This window comes from Lacerta agilis, chromosome 7, assembly GCF_009819535.1.
Source record: "Lacerta agilis isolate rLacAgi1 chromosome 7, rLacAgi1.pri, whole genome shotgun sequence".
NCBI classification, from domain to species: Eukaryota; Metazoa; Chordata; class Lepidosauria; order Squamata; family Lacertidae; genus Lacerta; species Lacerta agilis.
Genome location: NC_046318.1, coordinates 78289804 through 78309181, shown reverse-complemented (window position 1 = coordinate 78309181; position 19378 = coordinate 78289804). Strand labels below are relative to the sequence as shown.

The window sequence follows — 19378 nt, the reverse complement described above, 5'->3', positions numbered from 1 at the left end:
CAATCCAGAGGTTAGATATGGCCCACCAATCACACAGCCTGAATTTAGGTATATGCTATACCCTTCCATGACTGTGTTGTTGTTTAGTCATTTAGTCATGTCTGACTCTTCATGACCCCATGGACCAGAGCATGCCTGGCATTCCTGTCTTCCACTGCCTCCCGCAGTTTGGTCAAACTCATGTTAGTAGCTTCAAGAACACTGTCCAACCATTTCATCCTCTGTTGTTCCCTTCTCCTTGTGCCCTCCATCTTTCCCAACATCAGGGTCTTTTCCAGGGAGTCTTCTCTTCTCATGAGGTGGCCAAAGTACTGGAGCCTCAACTTCAGGATCTGTCCTTCTAGTGAGCACTCAGGGCTGATTTCTTTAAGGATGGATAAGTTTGATCTTCTTGCAGTCCATGGGACTCTCAAGAGTCTCCTCCAGCACCATAATTCAAAAGCATCAATTCTTCGGCGATCAGTCTTCTTTATGGTCCAACTCTAGCTTCCATACATCACTACTGTAGAAGGCACCAAAACATGGGCATCTACACAGCAACTCTGAGCCCCAGTCCACAATGCAATAGTTGGCATCCATCTGTCTCAGATGTGCCTTGGGGTGGGTAAGTGGGTGAAGCCAAACCAATGGACAGTTACAGTGCCTGCTGTGGATATAGAGACCGATATGGGAGGGGAATGTTTTGTTGCAATTGGGGCAGATGAAGGAATCTGGTTGCACATTGACTTGATAGCTTTGATGCTTTATATGGCAACAAATAACTTTTTGAAGAAAACAACCCAGAAATTTATAAACTGCTTCACAGCTTAAAGCTTCTTGGGGCAAGCAATTGGGGGGGGGGGCAACCAAATTACTTTATACAGTGGTACCTCTGGTTACGAACGGGATCCGTTCCGGAGCCCCGTTCATAACCCATTATGTTCTTAACCTGAAGCGCCACATCTGCGCCTGTGCGCAACGCAATTTGGCACTTCTGCACATGCACGTGACGTCATTTGACATGTATGTGCATGCACAAACCGCCGAACCCGGAAGTAACGCGTTCCGTTACTTCCGGGTTTGGCGTGTTCATAACCCATGTCGTACGCATCCTGAAGCATGTGTAACTCAAGGTATGACTGTATTTGGGTGGATTTAATTTGAGGGGGAGGTTATGTTGCTACATGTGCCTGGGATTAGTTTACCAGTGCAAACCACTGGCCATCTGTTTTATGGTTCCAATCCAATGTCAACCTGGGGACCAACTCCTCACCCCATTCTGTTCCTGAATACGTTTGGGGCCAGGGCTAATGTTTAATTAGAGTTTTAAAAGCCTTGCGAAACAGGAGTTGGGTGAGCGAAGGAACCTTGTGTCTCCTCCCCCCCTCCCTACTGAGACCAGGGTGCCTCCCCATCCCTGGTGTCATGGACTGGTTGGGCACAGAGGAATGGTGGGAGGAACCAGCTGAGGAAGCACCAAGGGAAGCTCAGAGCCCAGGGAGTGGTGGTGGGATGACGATGAATGGTCACAGGGAGAAGACTGGGAAGAGGAGATGCCAGGAGCTGAAGGGGTAGCAGGACTTGGTGAGCTGGGAGAATCTGTGGCAGAGTGAAATCCAGAATCAAAGGCAGAAGCTGAAGCAGAGGAGGAGGGAGGCCAAGAGGCCAAGATGAGTGCAACTGGTGAGGTGTCACAAGTGTCTCCTCCTTCTGTTGTGACAAGCTCCCCTCCCCGCCTTTCTCCCAGAACCAGAAGTGGCATGAAAAGGGCAGAGGAGAGATTGGCTGCATACAGGCACAGTCTCAGATTGCATGGAAAAAGCCCTAGAAAGGAAAGGACTTAAGACTGTTGTGGGGAGGAGGGGACTTTCAGCCTTGTCAACTGATTTTCATGAAGTAAGACCACAGGGAATGAACTGTTCTGCTCTTTAGGCCTGACATTCAACCAAGTCTGTAGAGATTGTGTTCTTGCTAATCATGAGTTAACTCCAACTTGCACAGTGTGATTTACTGCTGGCTCACTCCAGACACTCAGATCCTAAACGAAAGCTGCTTGCACAGTATCACCCACTCCCAGCTGTTGAGTGGAAGGGGTGATGTGGGGAGGAGGAAGCATCCAGCAGTCATACAGGTTTTCCCACCCTGCCTGCCTCTCCTTCATGCCTACTTCCCCACCCCCAACAGCCATGGATTGTTCTGGACCATGCAACATGACCTGCAGTGAACTGTGGCTGTCTGAACCTGATGCATCTGAAATCTGGGTCCCTCCAAATAGGCCCGATTTGTTTCAGGCCTCCACCAAATCCGCTGCACAGCCCTAAAGCAAACCATGAACTCCCCATCAAAACTGACCACCAAAATCACTCACCTCTGTGTGATAAAAAAGCACTCCTGTTAAAAAGTTCATGAACCAGTGCACAAAGCCCGCAATCACAAAGCCTGAGGCCCGCGATGTCTGAAGGAACAGCTCCACAACAATTAGACACGGAGTTGAATCTTGGTAGAGAGAAAGGATTCAGAACATTGAATGCAACTTTTTCACTGACTCAGTAATTTATCTTTCCTATTCATATCCTTTACGTCCTCCATGGAGCTTGGTACTTACTTGGGCCAATGCACTGTGCAAGGAGAAACAGGAGAACAAAAACTGTGCTGAAATACGCCATCTCTCTTATGGTTTCCTGTTAGAGAAGAAGAAGAAGAAGAGTTTGGATTTAATATCCCGCTTTATCACTATCCGAAGGTGTCTCAAAGCGGCTAACATTCTCCTTTCCCTTCCTCCCCCACAACAAACACTCTGTGAAGTGAGTGGGGCTGAGAGACTTCAGAGAAGTGTGACTAGCCCAAGGTCACCCAGCAGCTGCATGTGGAGGAGCGGAGACACGAACCCGGTTCCCCAGATTACAAGGCTACCACTCTTAACCACTACACCACACTGGCTCTCAGAGAAAGTTGGATATATGTCAGTTAAGTATTACTAAAGTTGCTAACTACCACTACTCCAGTCACCCCTGTCCATTTCACTATGCTGATTGAGGATGGTAGGAGTTTTGGGTCCACCACACTGATTACCCCCTTGATCTTCAAGGATGTCCCTTCTTTACAATTGCCATGTCTTTCCCCACAGCATTGCTGGCCCACGGAATGCAACAGGCGCCACAGAAAATCAAGAGTGGAGCCCCTGTGAGATCTCTTGTAAGGTGGCAAATCAAAATACATGATCCAAGTGACTTTTCCAGGAAAAACCCTGAAATTCTTTGTCACTCACATCTTGAAGCTTTCACACACAAACCTACTGGATTTTAAATTTCAGAGTATGCATTGGACATCCAATGAAGCTGAATATTGGAAGATTCAGGACGGATAAAAGGAAGTCCTTCTTGCAGCACACAGCTGAACTGTGGTACTCACTCCCCACAGGAGGCAGTGATGGCCACAAACTTGGATGACTTTAAAAGGGGATTAGACTAGTTCATGGAGCAGAAGGCTATCAATGGCTACCAGTTACTCTGTGCATATTTATGCCCAGGTTAGTGCCCAAACTTTGTGAATTACCCACCTGTAATTCCACAGTAATTGCTAACAGAATACAGAGGATGCTGCAGATCCCAAAGCCAGAGAGAAGCAGAATCTTCCGCCCCACAGAATCAACTAAACACATCTAGAGAGAGAGAGGCAAAAAAGCAGGTGAGAGGCCATCATGAGCCAGGAAGGTGTAATAAATAGCATGGAGGATTGTGGCCTGGTTCAAACACTTGCTTGGCCAAGGTTCATAAATCAATGTTTGTTCACTGTCCCCTCAGTGGCCACGGCTCCTCCCCTCTTGCTCTCTGGAAGAGCCTGTCACTGATGCTGCACCACAGTCGACTCGGCCTCCTCCACCCACTCAGTATTGGGCGGGGGGTGCTGAGCCCCCTGATCAACAATATTGAGGGGGCTGAAGACAACTCAGTCCTGAGGAGTTGGTGCCTATAGGTACCAGGAACTGCAGCTCCAAGAAGGATAATCTACAGTTCCCATGGTTCCTTGGGGAGAAGACATGTGCTTTAAATGTATGGTGATGAAACCTTAGAATCCAAGAATCGTACAAATGGTAGGGACCACAGGGGTCATCTAGTCCGACTCTCTGCAATGCAAGAATCTTTGTGTGGCTTAAACCCACAACCCTGAAATTTTAGAGTCTCATGCTCTACTGAAGAGAGAGAGAGAGAGGAGTCGGGAGATGCTTACCGAAAATATGATTGCCAGGCAGAAACTCAGAGTGGAAGCTATACTCATGAAGCGGACATTGTCTTTTCCTATATGGGTATATATGTAGGTTCTCTCTGAATAATAGTAAGCCTGAAATTAGACCAGAACAATCAGAGGTTTTAGCTCAAAGTAATTTGTTTATTTGTTTATTACATTTCTATCCTGCCCTCCCTCCCAATGGAAGAAGAGGAGGAGGAGGAGGAGGAGGAGTTTGGATTTGATACCCCGCTTTATCACTACCTGAAGGAGTCTCAAAGCGGCTAACATTCTCCTTTCCCTTCCTCCCCCGCAACAAACACTCTGTGAGGTGAGTGGGGCTGAGAGACTTCAAAGAAGTGTGACTAGCCCAAGGTCACCCAGCAGCTGCATGTGGAGGAGTGGAGACGTGAACCTGGTTCACCAGATTACGAGTCCACTGCTCTTAACTGGGGTCCGTGGCTGAAAACATCAAATGTTAAAAGAAGTACAATCAATTTAAACTGTAATAATTTAATTATTAAAAGTGCTGGGGTGCTTAATAGTTGCAGACCCGGAGAACAGAATATCAACTGAGTGTGGAGAATATGACCGTCTCCCTAGATATACAACATGAATGACTGGTGTCATCGCCTGTGAACTTTGTGTTCAAAACAAGTCTTTGTTTCACCTGACTCAGCTTCAAAACACCTTGGCCTTCAACTCTCTTACCGCAGTGATTCCAGTGAGATGCTGGGAAGCCATCAAGGTAATGACAGTGATGACTTGCCATCGCAGGCTTCTCTTCCAGAGCAATTTGGGCGTGTTCAAGGGCTTTTCTGCCTTCGCAGCAAAGAACTCCTCACGGAGCTCATCCATCTCGTCCTCCACGTCTTCCCGTCCTCTCAACCTCTGCAAGGCTAGGTGGGAGGAGAGGCAGAAAGGAGGTGACTTCTCAAATAAGCGAAAGGGTCAGTGGAAATGAAGGTGTTTTTTTTTTTTAAACCCCTAATTAAAGGCAGTGCAAAGCCCCTGTGTTAAGCACAGCATCAGGATAAAAGGAATGATACGATAATGACAGAGTGCTCAGATCCCATGAGAGGAGTAAGGAATCTCCAGCCCGCAGGTCACTCTTGCCCCACCAAGGTTCCCAGTTTAGCCGATGAAGCTATTTTGGGCATGCTGTGCCCATCCACACCTACACCTAATGCCAAACAGGCAAGGGAGGGGCTTGACCAAAACTACTTTGTGCAGCTCACAAAGTGCCCAACAGCCAGCTGGTTGTTGAGAGCCATTGATACACTGGGCAAAGCAGAGACCAAATGCTAAACAGGATTGCTCCTCCTTCTTACCATCCGATGCAAAGGGGAAGCGAACTTGTTGAGTTTGGGTGCATCAGAGAGCTCCCTGTAGCAAACTCTCTGGTGCAATTGAACTCAGCAGTAAGCAGGATTCCCCCCTCCCCTGTTGAAAGTGGGAAGCATCTACATACTTATCACTGTGCTCAGGGGAGTGATTGGGTCTTTCTGCTGCACCTTTAAAAGATTGCTCCAACAATCTTTAAAAGGGTAGACGAAACACTTTCCCATGCTCAAATGGGAGATGTTGACATGTCAGTCATGTGATGTCATCAGGATGTTATGGGGTTGACAGGTGCCTTGCCCCATCCACATGTCAACATTGGCCCACTGGCTGGGGAGAGATAAGGATCTGGCCCCTGGAGCTGAAAAAGTTCCCTACCCTTTTTATTTATTTTTTTATTATTTTTTTGATGAAAAAAATCTTTATTGAAATTCATTAATGTCATTACAAATTTAACTTCACACACACACACATTCTTAAATTAATTTAACATAAAATGTTAATTTAACCTTCTAATTTCGCTTAGATATCAGCTAAGCTAAAATCATATGATGTTACATAAAATAAAGTAAAAAAAAACCACACAACATAAAATAAAGTAAAAAAAAGTCCCCTACCCTTGTTATGGGTGGCGCTGTGGGTTAAACCACAGAGCCTAGGGCTTGCTGATCAGAAGGTCGGCGGTTCAAATCCCCATGATGGGGTGAGCTCCCATTGCTCGGTCCCTGCTCCTGCCCACCTAGCAGTTCGAAAGCACGTCAAAGTGCAAATAGATAAATAGGTACCGCTCTGGTGGGAAGGTAAACGGCATTTCCGTGCGCTGCTCTGGTTCACCAGAAGCGACTTTGTCATGCTGGCCACATGACCTGGAAGCTGTACGCCGGCTTCCTCGGCCAGTAACGCAAGATGAGCGCCGCAACCCCAGAGTCGTCCACGACTGGACTTAATGGTCAGGGGTCCCTTTACCTTTACCCTTGTCTGATGGGATGGGCAAATTTTCTTCAGGCTGTTGGGGTACTCCAGCTGTGCAGCTACCCACACCCAGTGATCCCAGTGCAGCTCAAAGTATTGTAAAGCTATCCACCATTCCTAAATATGAGTTGCCCGGGAATGATCACAGGAGCTTTGCACGGTGTCCACTCCTAAAGGTCCCAGTACAATCATTAGTATTGTACCTTCTCTTGCACCATCTTCATCCTTCTTCTGAATGTATAAGTACCTAGGACTTTCAGGTATGAAGGGCAGTAGGAAGACCTGACACACTGGCATGACCCCAGCAAAGCACATCAGAAAAGGCCAACCTGTGCAAGAAGGGTAACAGTGATGATACTGCAAACAGTAAACCGACGGGGATTGTGCTTCTGATCTGCTATACGGCAGAGGGTGCTCTTCTCTAAATTACCTCTTTCATTCCCCAGGAGTTCCCGAAGAGCGAGGATCTGAGCCAACAAGACACCAATGGAAAAAAAGAAGTTGGCCGTCAAGGTTATGCATCCTCGCAGCTCTACAGGCGATATCTCGCCAATGTATATGGGAACAGCACTGTAGATTATTCCTGGTTAGATGATAAATCAAGGGATAATTCATGATCTGCATGTGACATGATGTATATAAGCATCTGAATATCTCCACGTTGTATAGGAGGCCCTAGTGGGAAGTAACAGGAATTGGTCAGCACCATAAAATGTTCCCCATGAAGGTGGCATGCAAAACGCCAACCCGTTCTTTCTGATCTGCATGAGACGTCACTGTGTTAAATGATGCAGAGACATGGCAGGTAACAACGTAAGTTATGGGAATGTGTTTAATAATTACACGCCGAGCTGCAAAAGCAACAGCTCACGTGACTATGTGTCTGTTTTCATCCTGTGAGAAAGCCACCAGTTCTATTAGCTTTCCCACACATGTGATGTTATTGTACATTTTACTTTCGTTTCTGGCTTGAGAGATGCCGGACACGCTAATGCACAGCTCTGACTTACTGAGCTGGCAAGCAGAGACATACTCTGCATCTTATCTACAATAAAGTAGTTTTAGCCTTAATGGGTCGTGTGTGTTGTTCTTCACGCTGGGGTACAATCGCATATCAATGTGCCCCTGGACTCGGGTAGCCAGGAGGGCACCCAGGCTTCGTCCCTACCTGGGGGTGTGTCTCACAACTTGCCCCAGCAGAACATTTGCTAACATCATCATAATCATCATCATCATCATCATCATCATCATCACTCAATCCAGTACCCTGACTCACCTGAGCATATTCCAGTCACCAAGCGTGCAACCATTTTGAATTCGTATGTAGTTACCTCATGTGTGCAACCCATGAGTACAGCAGAGACAATGGACAAAACATTAGTAATAATCAAAGTACCTTTCCTGAAAAGACAAGGAAAGCAGGAAAAGTTTGTGTGGGTTGGGAGTTGCCAGTGAAGATATGGTACTACCAAAAGAGCAGCAGAAGGAGAGCAGCTATGGATCTGCAATAAGGCCTTCAGCTTTCTATGGATACTTTGTTCTGCACTTTGCTAGTTGCGGGTGGAGACCTGCAAGGCACTGACTGTCCTACTCTGAAGCACTTTTAAAATTTTCCAAGCCCTTTCTAAGATTTCAGCAGACTTTGCTCCCATGTTTCCATAAGGTCTAATAAGTTGGCTTCTGCAACCCTGCCATGTTCCCGTGTGGGGTGCAGAGCTTGGGATCTTTTACATGGCAAGCTTGTGCTCTAACTCTGAGCTACCTTTCTAAAGGGTATATCGTAAGGCCAGTTACTAGATGCTACTGCAGAGATGTAGGTCTGCAGCAAATGTATTTCCTCACTTCCCCTGAAGCAGGCATAGGCAAACTCGGCCCTCCAGATGCTTTGGGACTACAACTCCCATCATCCCTGACCCCTGGTCCTGTTAGCTGGGGGTGATGGGCAGGACCGGTGCTAGGGCTTCTTGCACCCTAGGCGACCACCTTCTGGCGCCCCACACCCCCCCATGCCAAAGCCTGCTTTAGCAGGAGTTGGGGGTGGTGGAGAGGCAAGTAGCAGTTTCTCTGCTGTAGTGGAGAAGCTGCTGCTCGCCCGTCTTGCCCAAGCCTGGCCAGAGCCCCCTCCATTTTGGCACCCTAGGCAATTGCCTAGTTCGCCTTAATGGACGTGCCGGCCCTGGTGATGGGCATTGTAGTCCCAAAACATCTGGAGGGCAGAGTTTGCCTATGCCTGCCCTGAAGCTTACAGCTTGGTCCCTCTTCGAGGTGCTGATCCTGCCCAATCTTTCTTTCCTGTCTTCCTAGAACTTTGGGACTTTACTGGTGGCTATATCCTCAACTATCTGAGTCACTATGGGGATCGCAGGCCAGTTGATGGTGGTTACAAGTGTGGAGAGGCATCCAGAGCATGCTTTTTTTAAAAAAAAAAGTGAGTGGAGAATGAGACTCTTAATCACAGGGTCGTGGGTTTGAGTCCCACATTGGGCCAAAGATTCCTGCAATGCTGGCGGTTGGTCTAGACAGCCCTCGTGATCCCTTCCAACTCTATAATTCTATTTCCATTCATCTTGCAGATTTATAACCGCGTTGTGGCCAAAAGCTATCAAAGCCGCAGGCAATAAAATAAAATACAAAAGATACTGCCTCAATAATCTAAGAACAATAAGAACCGTTTCAGGAGTTCTACAGGTAGTATTCCATTATAGAATCAGGTAACACTTCAGGGAAAGCTTTCTTAAGTTATTAGTAGCTGTCTTGTGGGCTTTCCATAGGCATCTGCAGACATTCCATGGGCACCTGTGGGCTACCGTGAAGACAAAATGCTGGAACTAGAAGGACCTTTGACCTGATCCAGCGGGGCCTGTCTTATGTTCTTCTTGTGACCTCCTCCCCCTTCATGGGCCATTAGGCATCTGTGGTGGTGAGCAATGCGACGGATCAGGGCATGTAGGTCAGAAGCAACTCAATTTCCCTCACTCCTCACCAGCCTAGGGCATGCAGTTCATCAGTCATGATTCTGTCTATACCTGCCACATCTATCCTCCAGGAAGCCAATCAGAAGTGCCCCAAATGTACCTCCCAGTGGATATAAAGCGATGGAGGAGGACATCAAGAATAACCTGATGTCTGGGTTCATCTTCGGGGGGTAAGTAGTTACGTTATAAAAGTCTTTTATGAGCTAGGAGAGAATCACAGAAAAGTTGATGTTAGGATGGCTCTACACATCACATGACAGCAGAATCTCATGGGATGTGACCAGGGATGGGAGAGCCTGTCAATCTTTCTCAATTTCTCATTTGTCCCTTCTTAAGTTCAGCCCTCTTCAGGTCCATATCAGTTTGTGATGTTTTTAAAGTCCTCATGAAAATTCAACCGCCTTTAAGTGTGGATTTCTCTAAATTTGCAATTGTTTATGCAATTTTGTCTCCCCCCTCCTCCCTCCCGCCCTCCCTCCCTCCTTCATAACACCAGAATTTGAGGAAATCCAATGGATCTAAATGTTGGAAGATTCAGGAGAGTCAAAAGAAAGCACTCCTTCAAGCAGCACTGTCACTGTTGATGGCACTGACAGTCACTAACTTGGACCAACTCAATTAGACTGTCAGTGACTGCAAGCCACAACAGCAATGGCTTACCTCCACCTTTCAGAGGCACAAAAAATTACCCCACAAAATAAAAGAAGCCATTTGTACCACAGAAGGGGAGTAGATCAGCCAGATGTTGTAACCATAGTTTGAAGACGGGAGGCAGGCAGCAAACAACACCCAAAGAAGTGTCTTTGGCAAGTCCTACAGGAAGAAGCAGGAGATACTGTGATGAGACAGGGCAAAATACTTGCATTTCTTTCTTCTTAATTAGGTGTGTTTACAACAAAGAAGCAGAAAGATAGAATAAAGACAGAGGTGCATTCAGTCCTCAAGGGAGGTCAATTTAGTGGGCATGCAGATATTCCTTGACAATTACAACTTTTGTGGAGATGTAACAATCCAAAATCATCATCATCATCATCATCCCAAGGCGTCTTTGATACTAAGAGGCCACTTGGAGTTCTGAGGATCCCAGGGATTTAAAGAAGGAGAAATCTGATTATGATGGTTTACTTATTCCCCTGAACAGTTTTCAACATTAGTAAAAAACCAAATGCAAGATTAAAAACAAATAAATAAAAAAGAATAAACAAATATTGACTATAAGCAATACAAATGTCAATCAGTATATAAAACCAAATCAAAGCCAGAACAAACTCAACAACATAAAACCCATTTAAAATCTGCATAAAACCAGATCTGGAAAAAACAATTTAGTGAAGGAAATTACCAGTAAATGTTAGCAAAGTCACTTAAATAATGCAAATGGGCTCCAAGCCTTGTACCTAGCAGAAAGACTTTCAACCAGACATACAGAGGAAAACTCCCTCAGAACTACACAGCCAATCAGAGCACATTCTACCTCAGTAAAGATCATGCCACTCTGCTTGGCTGCTAAACAACATTTCAGCCATTCCCCTCTTGGCTAGATGACTTTTTAACCCTTGAGTTACAAACTGAATGATCCCTGCTGCTGCACTTCCAACTGCTACTCATGTGTCAATGTTCTACATAGACATTACTTTCCATGTAAACCAGCTTTTTGCTTAGCTCCTCATCAGAAACACATCTAAATTGTGCCATGCACAGCAAAGATACATCTCATGTTGACTCAAAGGAAGGCCTTCTCTGTGGTGGCCCCACATTGAAGAATCACCTCCTGTTAGAGATAGGATGGGCAGGTTTTCCTTCTACCAGTCAGTTAAACCTCATCTTTTCACATTGGCACTGAGTCTTAAAACTGTCTTTTCTGAAGTCTGGATAGTCTACTACATGTTTTGTTGTTACTTCATAGTACTGGTTTTATTTTGTAAACCACCACATTGACAAAATTAAAATAAAACTTTTTTTAAAAAAACATGAAAAATAATACTGTAGTATAATGGGTTGGATTCAGACTTAGTCATGCTTAAAGAAATGAGTCCAGTGGGACTACTCTAACCATGATTATTTCTGGATCCCACCCAATATAATATGAACCAAACTGCACTATTAGCTTATAAGTAATGCTGTATCTGAAACCTGGGGAAAAATTACACAGAGACTTTGATTTTCAATGTGTTATAAACCCAGTACCTTGAATGCTGCCTGCAGCCTCACCCGTTTCTTGGGTTTTTTACTAGTTGCTACCTCCTTTGTGTCCATGGTTTTCTGAGTAGAAGTCTTAAAAAAGGCTCACCTGGGGGAAAATAAGACAGTGTTGTTGGTAGAAGGCAGCTGATCAGATGCCTGCAGGAAGTCCATAAGCAAGGTATGGAGGCAAGGCACTGCCCCCAATTATTTGTCTCTGTGATGGCCACCTTACAGCCTCCCTAGGGTCTTCCCAGCTAACACAGAATGCACGCCTCTGCTCAGCTGATTCCCACCCTTTAAAGAGCTGCTGCCATGAGACAGGAGTTAATTATTGCCATGAGGCTGTCCCTTATCTCTTTTTTTGTATATTATTTTTTATTTGCATATTTTAAAGTTTCCACATACAAAGTTCCAGCATCTCAGATACAACAAGCAACAATCGTGGACAAAGAAAAAGAAGAAAAGAAAAGAAAAAGCAACAAACGTGCCTTACAGTAATAATAAAGTTATTTACAATACAAATTTAATCCGTGTCTTACATTACACTGTAACTTCTTACTGTATCGCCTGTTAAACACTACCAGAATAATAAAGTAATAAATAATAATAATAGTAAAAATAAAAATGATAAGAAGAAAAATAATAAAAAGAAAAATAATATCAATAATAATAATAATAATAATAATAATAATAAGAGAAGAAAAAAGAAAGAAAGAAAGAAAGAGAGAGAGAAAAAAAAATCAAAATAAAAATAATAAAAATAAAAATAAAATAAATTTCCCCACATGGTTTTCGACTTCCTGACAAACCCCTTCGCTTAGACAAAAATTAATATGAATGCTAACAATCCCTTACTATCTCTTATACCACCTTTCAAATACATTCTTGAATATATCCTTGCTCCTCATTCTTTCTACAATCTCTTTCTATACCATTCATCCCTCGAATGCTGGCATGGTAAGAAAACTCTTATTATATTTCAACATATATCTTTTGTAAACTTCCCATTTGCCTGCAAAATCCTGCTTAGTATTATCTCTTAAATTGTTTGTTAATAAAGCCAACTCCGCAAATTCTTGCAGTTTGACCTGCCAATCAGTGACTCTGGGTGCTTCTTGATCTTTCCAGCCCCTTGCGACTACCATTCTGGCCGCTGCGATCGCATACAGAAAGACTTCTTTTTGTTTACTTGGTATCTCCTTACCAACCATACTAAGTAGAAAAATTCCCGGTTTTTTGACAAAAGAAACTGCCATCATCTTTTTGATTTCTTCATAAACCTGTCCCCAAAACATTTTAATTTTTGGACACCTCCACCACATGTGCATCAGGTCTCCATTCTCTGCACCACACCTCCAGCAAACGTTTGCGAGGCTTTTATACATTTTGGAAAGTTTGGCGGGTGTGAGGTACCACCTATGAGCTATCTTTAACATATTCTCTCTAATATTGTTGTTTACCGTGAATTTTAAAGTGACCTGCCATAGCTTTTCCCATTCTTCTATATTAATTGGGTCCCCCAGATCCTGTGCCCATTTGGTCATGGAATCTGTTATCATCTCATCCATCACTTCCCAATTCAACAAAATCTTATAACTACGTGAAATCAGCTTGTTCTTATTATGTAAGACTTCTTTTTCAAATCTAGAATTTTCTTTACCAAACCCCGTAGTCCTGTCTTGTTTAAACCTTTCATTGATCTGGAAGTAATCCAACCAACTCGAGAGGTAAGTTTTAATTTCCTCGTAACTTTTCAGCTCCAGGTTCCCTTCTCTCTCCTTTAGCAGTATGTTGTATGTAATCCACTCACCCATTTCATTATTTTTCCTTTTAAATGCTATGGCCTCCAAAGGAGAAATCCATCTAGGAGTTTTCATTTCAAAATATCTTTTATATTTATTCCAAACATTATAAATTGTGTTCCTTATTATATGATTGGTGAAGCCTCTGTGTACTTTAGTTTTGCCATAGTATAGATAGGCGTGCCAGCCGAAACGCAGATCATATCCTTCCAAATCTAGAATTTCCCAATTACGTAGCAAACACCAATCTCTTAACCAAAGACAACAAGCGGCTTCATAATATATCTTGAAATCCGGTAAGCCAAAACCGCCTTCATCAATTGGTTTTATTAATATCTTGTGTTTAATTCTAGGCCTTTTGCCTCCCCACACAAATTTAGATATCTCTTTTTGCCATTTATCAATATTGCTGGTTTTACCCATAATTGGCATCGTCTGGAACAAAAACAGTAACTTTGGCAAAACGTTCATCTTTATTACCGCAATACGACCTAAAAAAGAAAGATTTAGCCTGTTCCATGTCTCCATTTGTTTCTTGATTTCGTCCCAACACTTGGAGTAATTATCCTTATATAAATTTATATTCTTCGGTGTTATATATAGTCCTAAATATTTTATCCTAGGATAAATTTTAATTTGTGTTGCCCTCACCAGTTCTTCTTTCTGGACCACTGATAGATTTTTAACAAGTAGTTTAGTCTTTTCCAAGTTTAGCCTAAAGCCTGACACCCTGCCGTATTCTCGGATTATTTCCAAAGTTTTTCTTAAGCTTTCGCATGGTTGCTCCGTAGTTATTATTATATCATCTGCGAAGGCCCTAAGCTTGAAGCTTCTCTCCCCCAGCATTATACCTTTTATATCTTTTTCTTCCCTTATTCTGAGGCTGTCCCTTATCATCCAATTTCCAAATTTCCCTGGGGTCTCCCTAAAAGTAGTGTGGAATGAAATCTTCTAAGCATGAGGGCATCATGTTAGCTATTCAAATAGGGAGATTGGAAGGCAGGCAAAGACCACCACTGCAAGGCCTACTCAAACTGAATCCCCCCTGCGGGGTGATCTACCATCAACTGCACTGTGTGAAGCATCCCGGTGTGTTTTCAGTACATAGACACCCTTTTCTGTGTCTTTAAAATATGCAAATCAATGTTACTTTTAAACTGCCCTTCTAGAACCTATATCTTGAATGTTGGGCTATAAATAACTGACTCGGAGTGATTCCAGGGCTCTCTTGATGCAACTCGGCTGAAGCCTGGATCTCCCCTGAATCAACCCAGTTCATCTTGGGATTTGACTGAATCTGGTGCACAGCCCTAGTTCGGGCAACAGCACCAGCCAGATAACTGGGAAGTAATGAGATCTGCCTAGAGGCATCACTTCAACCATGCAGAGGGTAGATCCCACAGGAAGGAAGACAAATAGGCCAAGAGCACCCAGACTTACCATAGCTTTCTGTAACTTGTGAGTAGGGGGAAACTGAGCCCAGCACAACTGTTCTGTAGAAATAAGGCATTTCAGAACCTCTAAGAGAATTCTGGGAGACAATCAAGGGAAGGGCATCAGAAGGTTCCAGGAAAAGCTGTTGACAGTTGGAAGGTGACACAATGCAATGATGGAATGTGGATTAGCTGCTGGTGTGGTAGAGCTGGAAAGTGACTGAGCTATGAATCAAGAAGTCCTCCTGCCATTATTGATTGAAGAGCAGAGTTTTTGAGGACCAGGGCATTCGCAGGGAAACCAAAATGCTTGTTTGCAAAGCTATTGTACTACCAACCTTACTGTATGCTTGTGAAACATGGACCGCTTACAAACACTTCTCGAAAGATTCCATCAACGATGTCTCCAAAAAATCTTACACATCACTTGGGAAGACAGCGAACTAATAGTGTACTGGAAGAAGCAAAGATCACCAGTGTTGAAGCAATGATTCTTCAACATCAACTTTGTTGGACTGGTCATGTTGTGTGGATGCCTGATTATCGTCTTCCAAAGCAACTACTCTATTCCGAACTTAAAAATGGAAAGCGTAATGCTGGTGGTCAACAAAAGAGGTTTAAAGACTGTCTCAAGGCAATTCTAAAAAAAAAAAAAATGTAGTATAAACACTGACAACTGGGAAACACTGGCCTGCGGGTGCTCCAGTTGGAGAACAGCCTTTACCAAAGGTGTTATGGACGAAGAAGAAGAAGAAGAAGAAGAAGAAGAAGAGGAGGAGTTTGGATTTGATATCCCGTTTTTCACTACCCGAAGGAGTCTCAAAGTGGCTAACATTCTCCTTTCCCTTCCTCCCCCACAACAAACACTTGTGAGGTGAGTGGGGCTGAGAGACTTCATAGAAGTGTGGCTAGCCCAAGGTCACCCAGCAGCTGCATGTGGAGGAGTGGAGACACGAACCCGGTTCCCCAGATAACGAGTCTACCGCTCTTAACCACTACACCACACTGGCTCTCGACACTCAGAATGCAAGGGAGAAACGTCCTAAGAGGAAGGCACGCTTGGCAAATCCATACCGTGATCAACTCCTGCCCAAAAAATATATATTTTGTTTAAGTTAGCACCCCTGATATCAGGGAAACCTTTGAAAGTCCTACATTCAAATACATATAAATCCCAACATTTTTCCATTTGAAAACAGACACCTGCTTTGAGATCGCTCCAATTCTCATGCCAAGCAGTCGTATTCCAGCCACTTTACCTCTCAGTTGTTTGTTGTTAGAAGCATATTATGAAATGGTTTACTCTCCTGAAGCCTCTCTATTGATTTAAAAGCTAGCGGGGGTGGCTTACAGAATTGTCTTACAATGTGTTCTTTATAAATCTTTCATTCAAGTTTTAAACATGCAAAATCGGCCACCTGGTCATGGTCTTCACCAATATAATGAGATATATTGTACACTGGTACCTTGGCTCTCGAACTTAATCCGTTCCTGGACTCCATTCACTCCTGAAACCATTCGAAAACCAAGGCACGGCTTACAATTGCCTGCAGGAGCTTTCTGCATTCAAGCGGAAGCTGCGTCGGATGTTCGGATGTTCGGGGCACTGGGTTTGAGGCATTCAGGAGCCAAAATGTATGAGTACCAAGATGTTCGAGAACTAAGGTACGACTGTGTTCCTATTTCAAACAGATGAATTACTCTAAAAATGTACCTGACAAATTTTAGGCATTTCTGTATTCTCTTCCGCTCTCTTTTTTTTGGGGGGGGAGGGGGGATGGAGAAAGGACTGGCCTGCCTTCAAGCTATGGTGTATTCCCAATAAAGTCATTGTAAATATACCAGGATCTCTCATCTTGTGTCATGAGTGCCCATTCAAGGAGTAGGGAAATTCCAGCAGCCAGACTATAGTCTGATTTGGGCAATTGTGGTTTATTGTTTGATTGTTTGCATATCTTCTATGTTCTTATATTTGAATAAATATAACTCTTTTCACCACAGCTACATTTTCTTGTGTCTTCTTTAAGGATTTGCTGGCAATGTTTTACCAGGGATAGGGAACAAAATAACAGAACCTATCCTTAATAGATTGGGAGCATTGGAATGTGTGCTTTCAGCCACCTGACACTTGTGAGATCAAAGGAAAATGAAGGGAGCTTGGAGCAACCAGTCTCCTCACACACACACACACCCTTTCCTATACTGTTTCTTTTTTTCTTTTAAAAAAATGGCTAGAAGAAAGAAATCATCAAAAGGAAGAATTTCATGATGATTCTCTTCAGTGGCCAGATTAAAAATAAAATTTAAAAAAATTACACGCTCCAAACTTCCTGTTATTCATGGCAGCATTCAAAGAATTGCCTCAAGCCATTCAGTGCTGATAGCCATCTGGAATGGAGGCATTGGAGAACAGATGGGATACACTGACAAAAATGAGGGGCAGATGGAAGCAGATGATCACAAATTTCATGAAGAGCAATCCATGGTGCTGGTGTGTAACTTGAAGGTGATACATAGCCATCTTCAAATATCTCAAGGGCTATCACAGGGAAGGTGGAGAAAGTTTGTTTTCTCCTGCTCCGCGGGGTAAGGACTCGAACCAGTGGCTTCAAGTTACAAGAAAGGAGATTCTGACTGAACATCAGTAAGAGCTGTTTGACAGTGGAATGGTCTCCCTCAGGAGGTGGTGGGCTCTCCTTCCTGGGAGGTTTCCAAGCAGAGGTTGGATGTCCATCTGTCATGGATGCTTTAGTTGAGATTTTTGCACTGCAGAGGGTTGGACTAGACAACCCTCAGAGTTACTCCCAACTCTACAATTTTATGGTTCTGTTCTCTGGTGCCTCAATTTCTGGAAGAGGAGAAGGAAGTAGCACAGAGATATATGCTCTGGCAGTGTGGGACACATAGTAGATGGGAAGCTTCTAGCTGCTATGGTTGTTGTTGTTGTTGTTGTTGTTGTTAATGCCCCACCTTTCCCCCTTAAAGGGACTCAAGGCAGCTTACAGATAAAAAATAAGAACAGCTAGAACATAAGGAAGAAACAATTAAACTGATAGAGTTAAAACTATCTATCTATCTATCTATTGGAGCCTGATTTGCCCCTACGGGTACCCACGGTTGCGCCCGGTGAGAAAACATGGAAGCAGAAAAGACACCTGAGGCTGCTGGCTTCAGAGAGAGAAAGATTTATTTTTCTGCATGCAGAGGTACCTGCGGTGTTCAGACAGCCAAGCAAGTACAAAAAGGTCAATTTTCAGACAGTTCTTATAGACAGTTCTCTGGCTCTCCCCACCCCAGGAATCTGCCTCTTGTACATCCTTGTCCATTTAAGGAACATTTCCTGTTGTACATTTCCTGTTGTACATATAAGGCAAAAGGACATTTAGCCCTGAGTTGGTTCATGCGCACTTCAGCAAGGCCATCCTATCTCTGACCTACACAGTCAGTTCCTCTCTGTGCAAGGTCGACCTTCTACTGTTATCTCCAGACTCTTAGTCATAGCTTGCCAGAAAGAAGTACAATGCAAGTTCACAGCTTTACAGAGAGGTTTCATAAAAGAAAAGCTTAAAGAGTTCTTTTATACTTCTGGACTAACAATACATTCAGGTAAATATATACAAGTTAGCTAATTAACCCCTTCACTATCTATCTATCTATCTATCTATCTATCTATCATCTATCTATCTATCATCTATCATCTATCATCTATCATCTATCTATCTATCATCTATCATCTCTAATCTTCTATTAAAAACATACAGTAGATTACAATAAAAACTGAACAGTGCTAGTCCTTTATTTAAAAGCATCCAATTCCAAAAAAAACCTGTTGGAATAAGAAATAATTCACCTGCTGGAGGAAGGACAAGAAGAGAGCTAGTCTAAATTCTCTGGGGAGGGAATTCCACAGTTGGGTAGCAGCATCTACCAAGAAGGCCCTCTCCTATGTCCGTACCAAGCATGCCTGTGATGGTGGTGGGACCAACAGCAGGGCCTCCTCAGAAGATCTCAAAACCAAGGCTGGTTCATATGAGGGAATGCTGTCTTTCAGAGAGAATGGATACAAGCTTTATTATCACAATTATTTTATATCAGGTGGCAAGGGTAGGGATTGATGGTGAGAAATTGCAGCCTGCCTTATCTCCCCCTCTCTGAATTTTGATGGCTGACAGGGATTTTGATCCCGAAACCTGTACACTCTCAGTTCGCACCCTTTGTTTGTGAAACACCCCTACTTAAAAGAGGTGGGGGTTGAGGCCTTGTGAGCACCATCTATAATAAGATCCTAGGCCAAGCCTCAGCTGCCTTACCTTCAACGTCATTCTAGGATAGGTGGTGGAAACATGCAGTGTTTTATAACAAAGAATAATAAGCCCAAGAGTTCTGTTTTCTATGTTGTTGTTGTTGTTGTTGTTCAGTAGTTCAGTCATGTCCGACTCTTCGTGACACCATGGACCAGAGCACG

General features: G+C 43.7%; 1 protein-coding gene across 1 annotated transcript; it reads right to left on the bottom strand.

Annotated features, from left to right (window-relative positions):
• Positions 1 to 6953: 6953 nt before the first annotated feature.
• LOC117049403 (solute carrier family 2, facilitated glucose transporter member 7-like) lies at positions 6954 to 9689 on the bottom strand (the record flags this gene model as incomplete). Its single annotated transcript, XM_033154059.1, has 3 exons — positions 9546 to 9689; positions 7796 to 7920; positions 6954 to 7102 (listed from the first exon to the last, which is right to left on the bottom strand). Coding segments are annotated over exons 1-3 (384 nt in total), but the record flags the coding sequence as incomplete, so codon positions are not given.
• Between the last annotated feature and the right edge of the window lie 9689 nt (positions 9690 to 19378).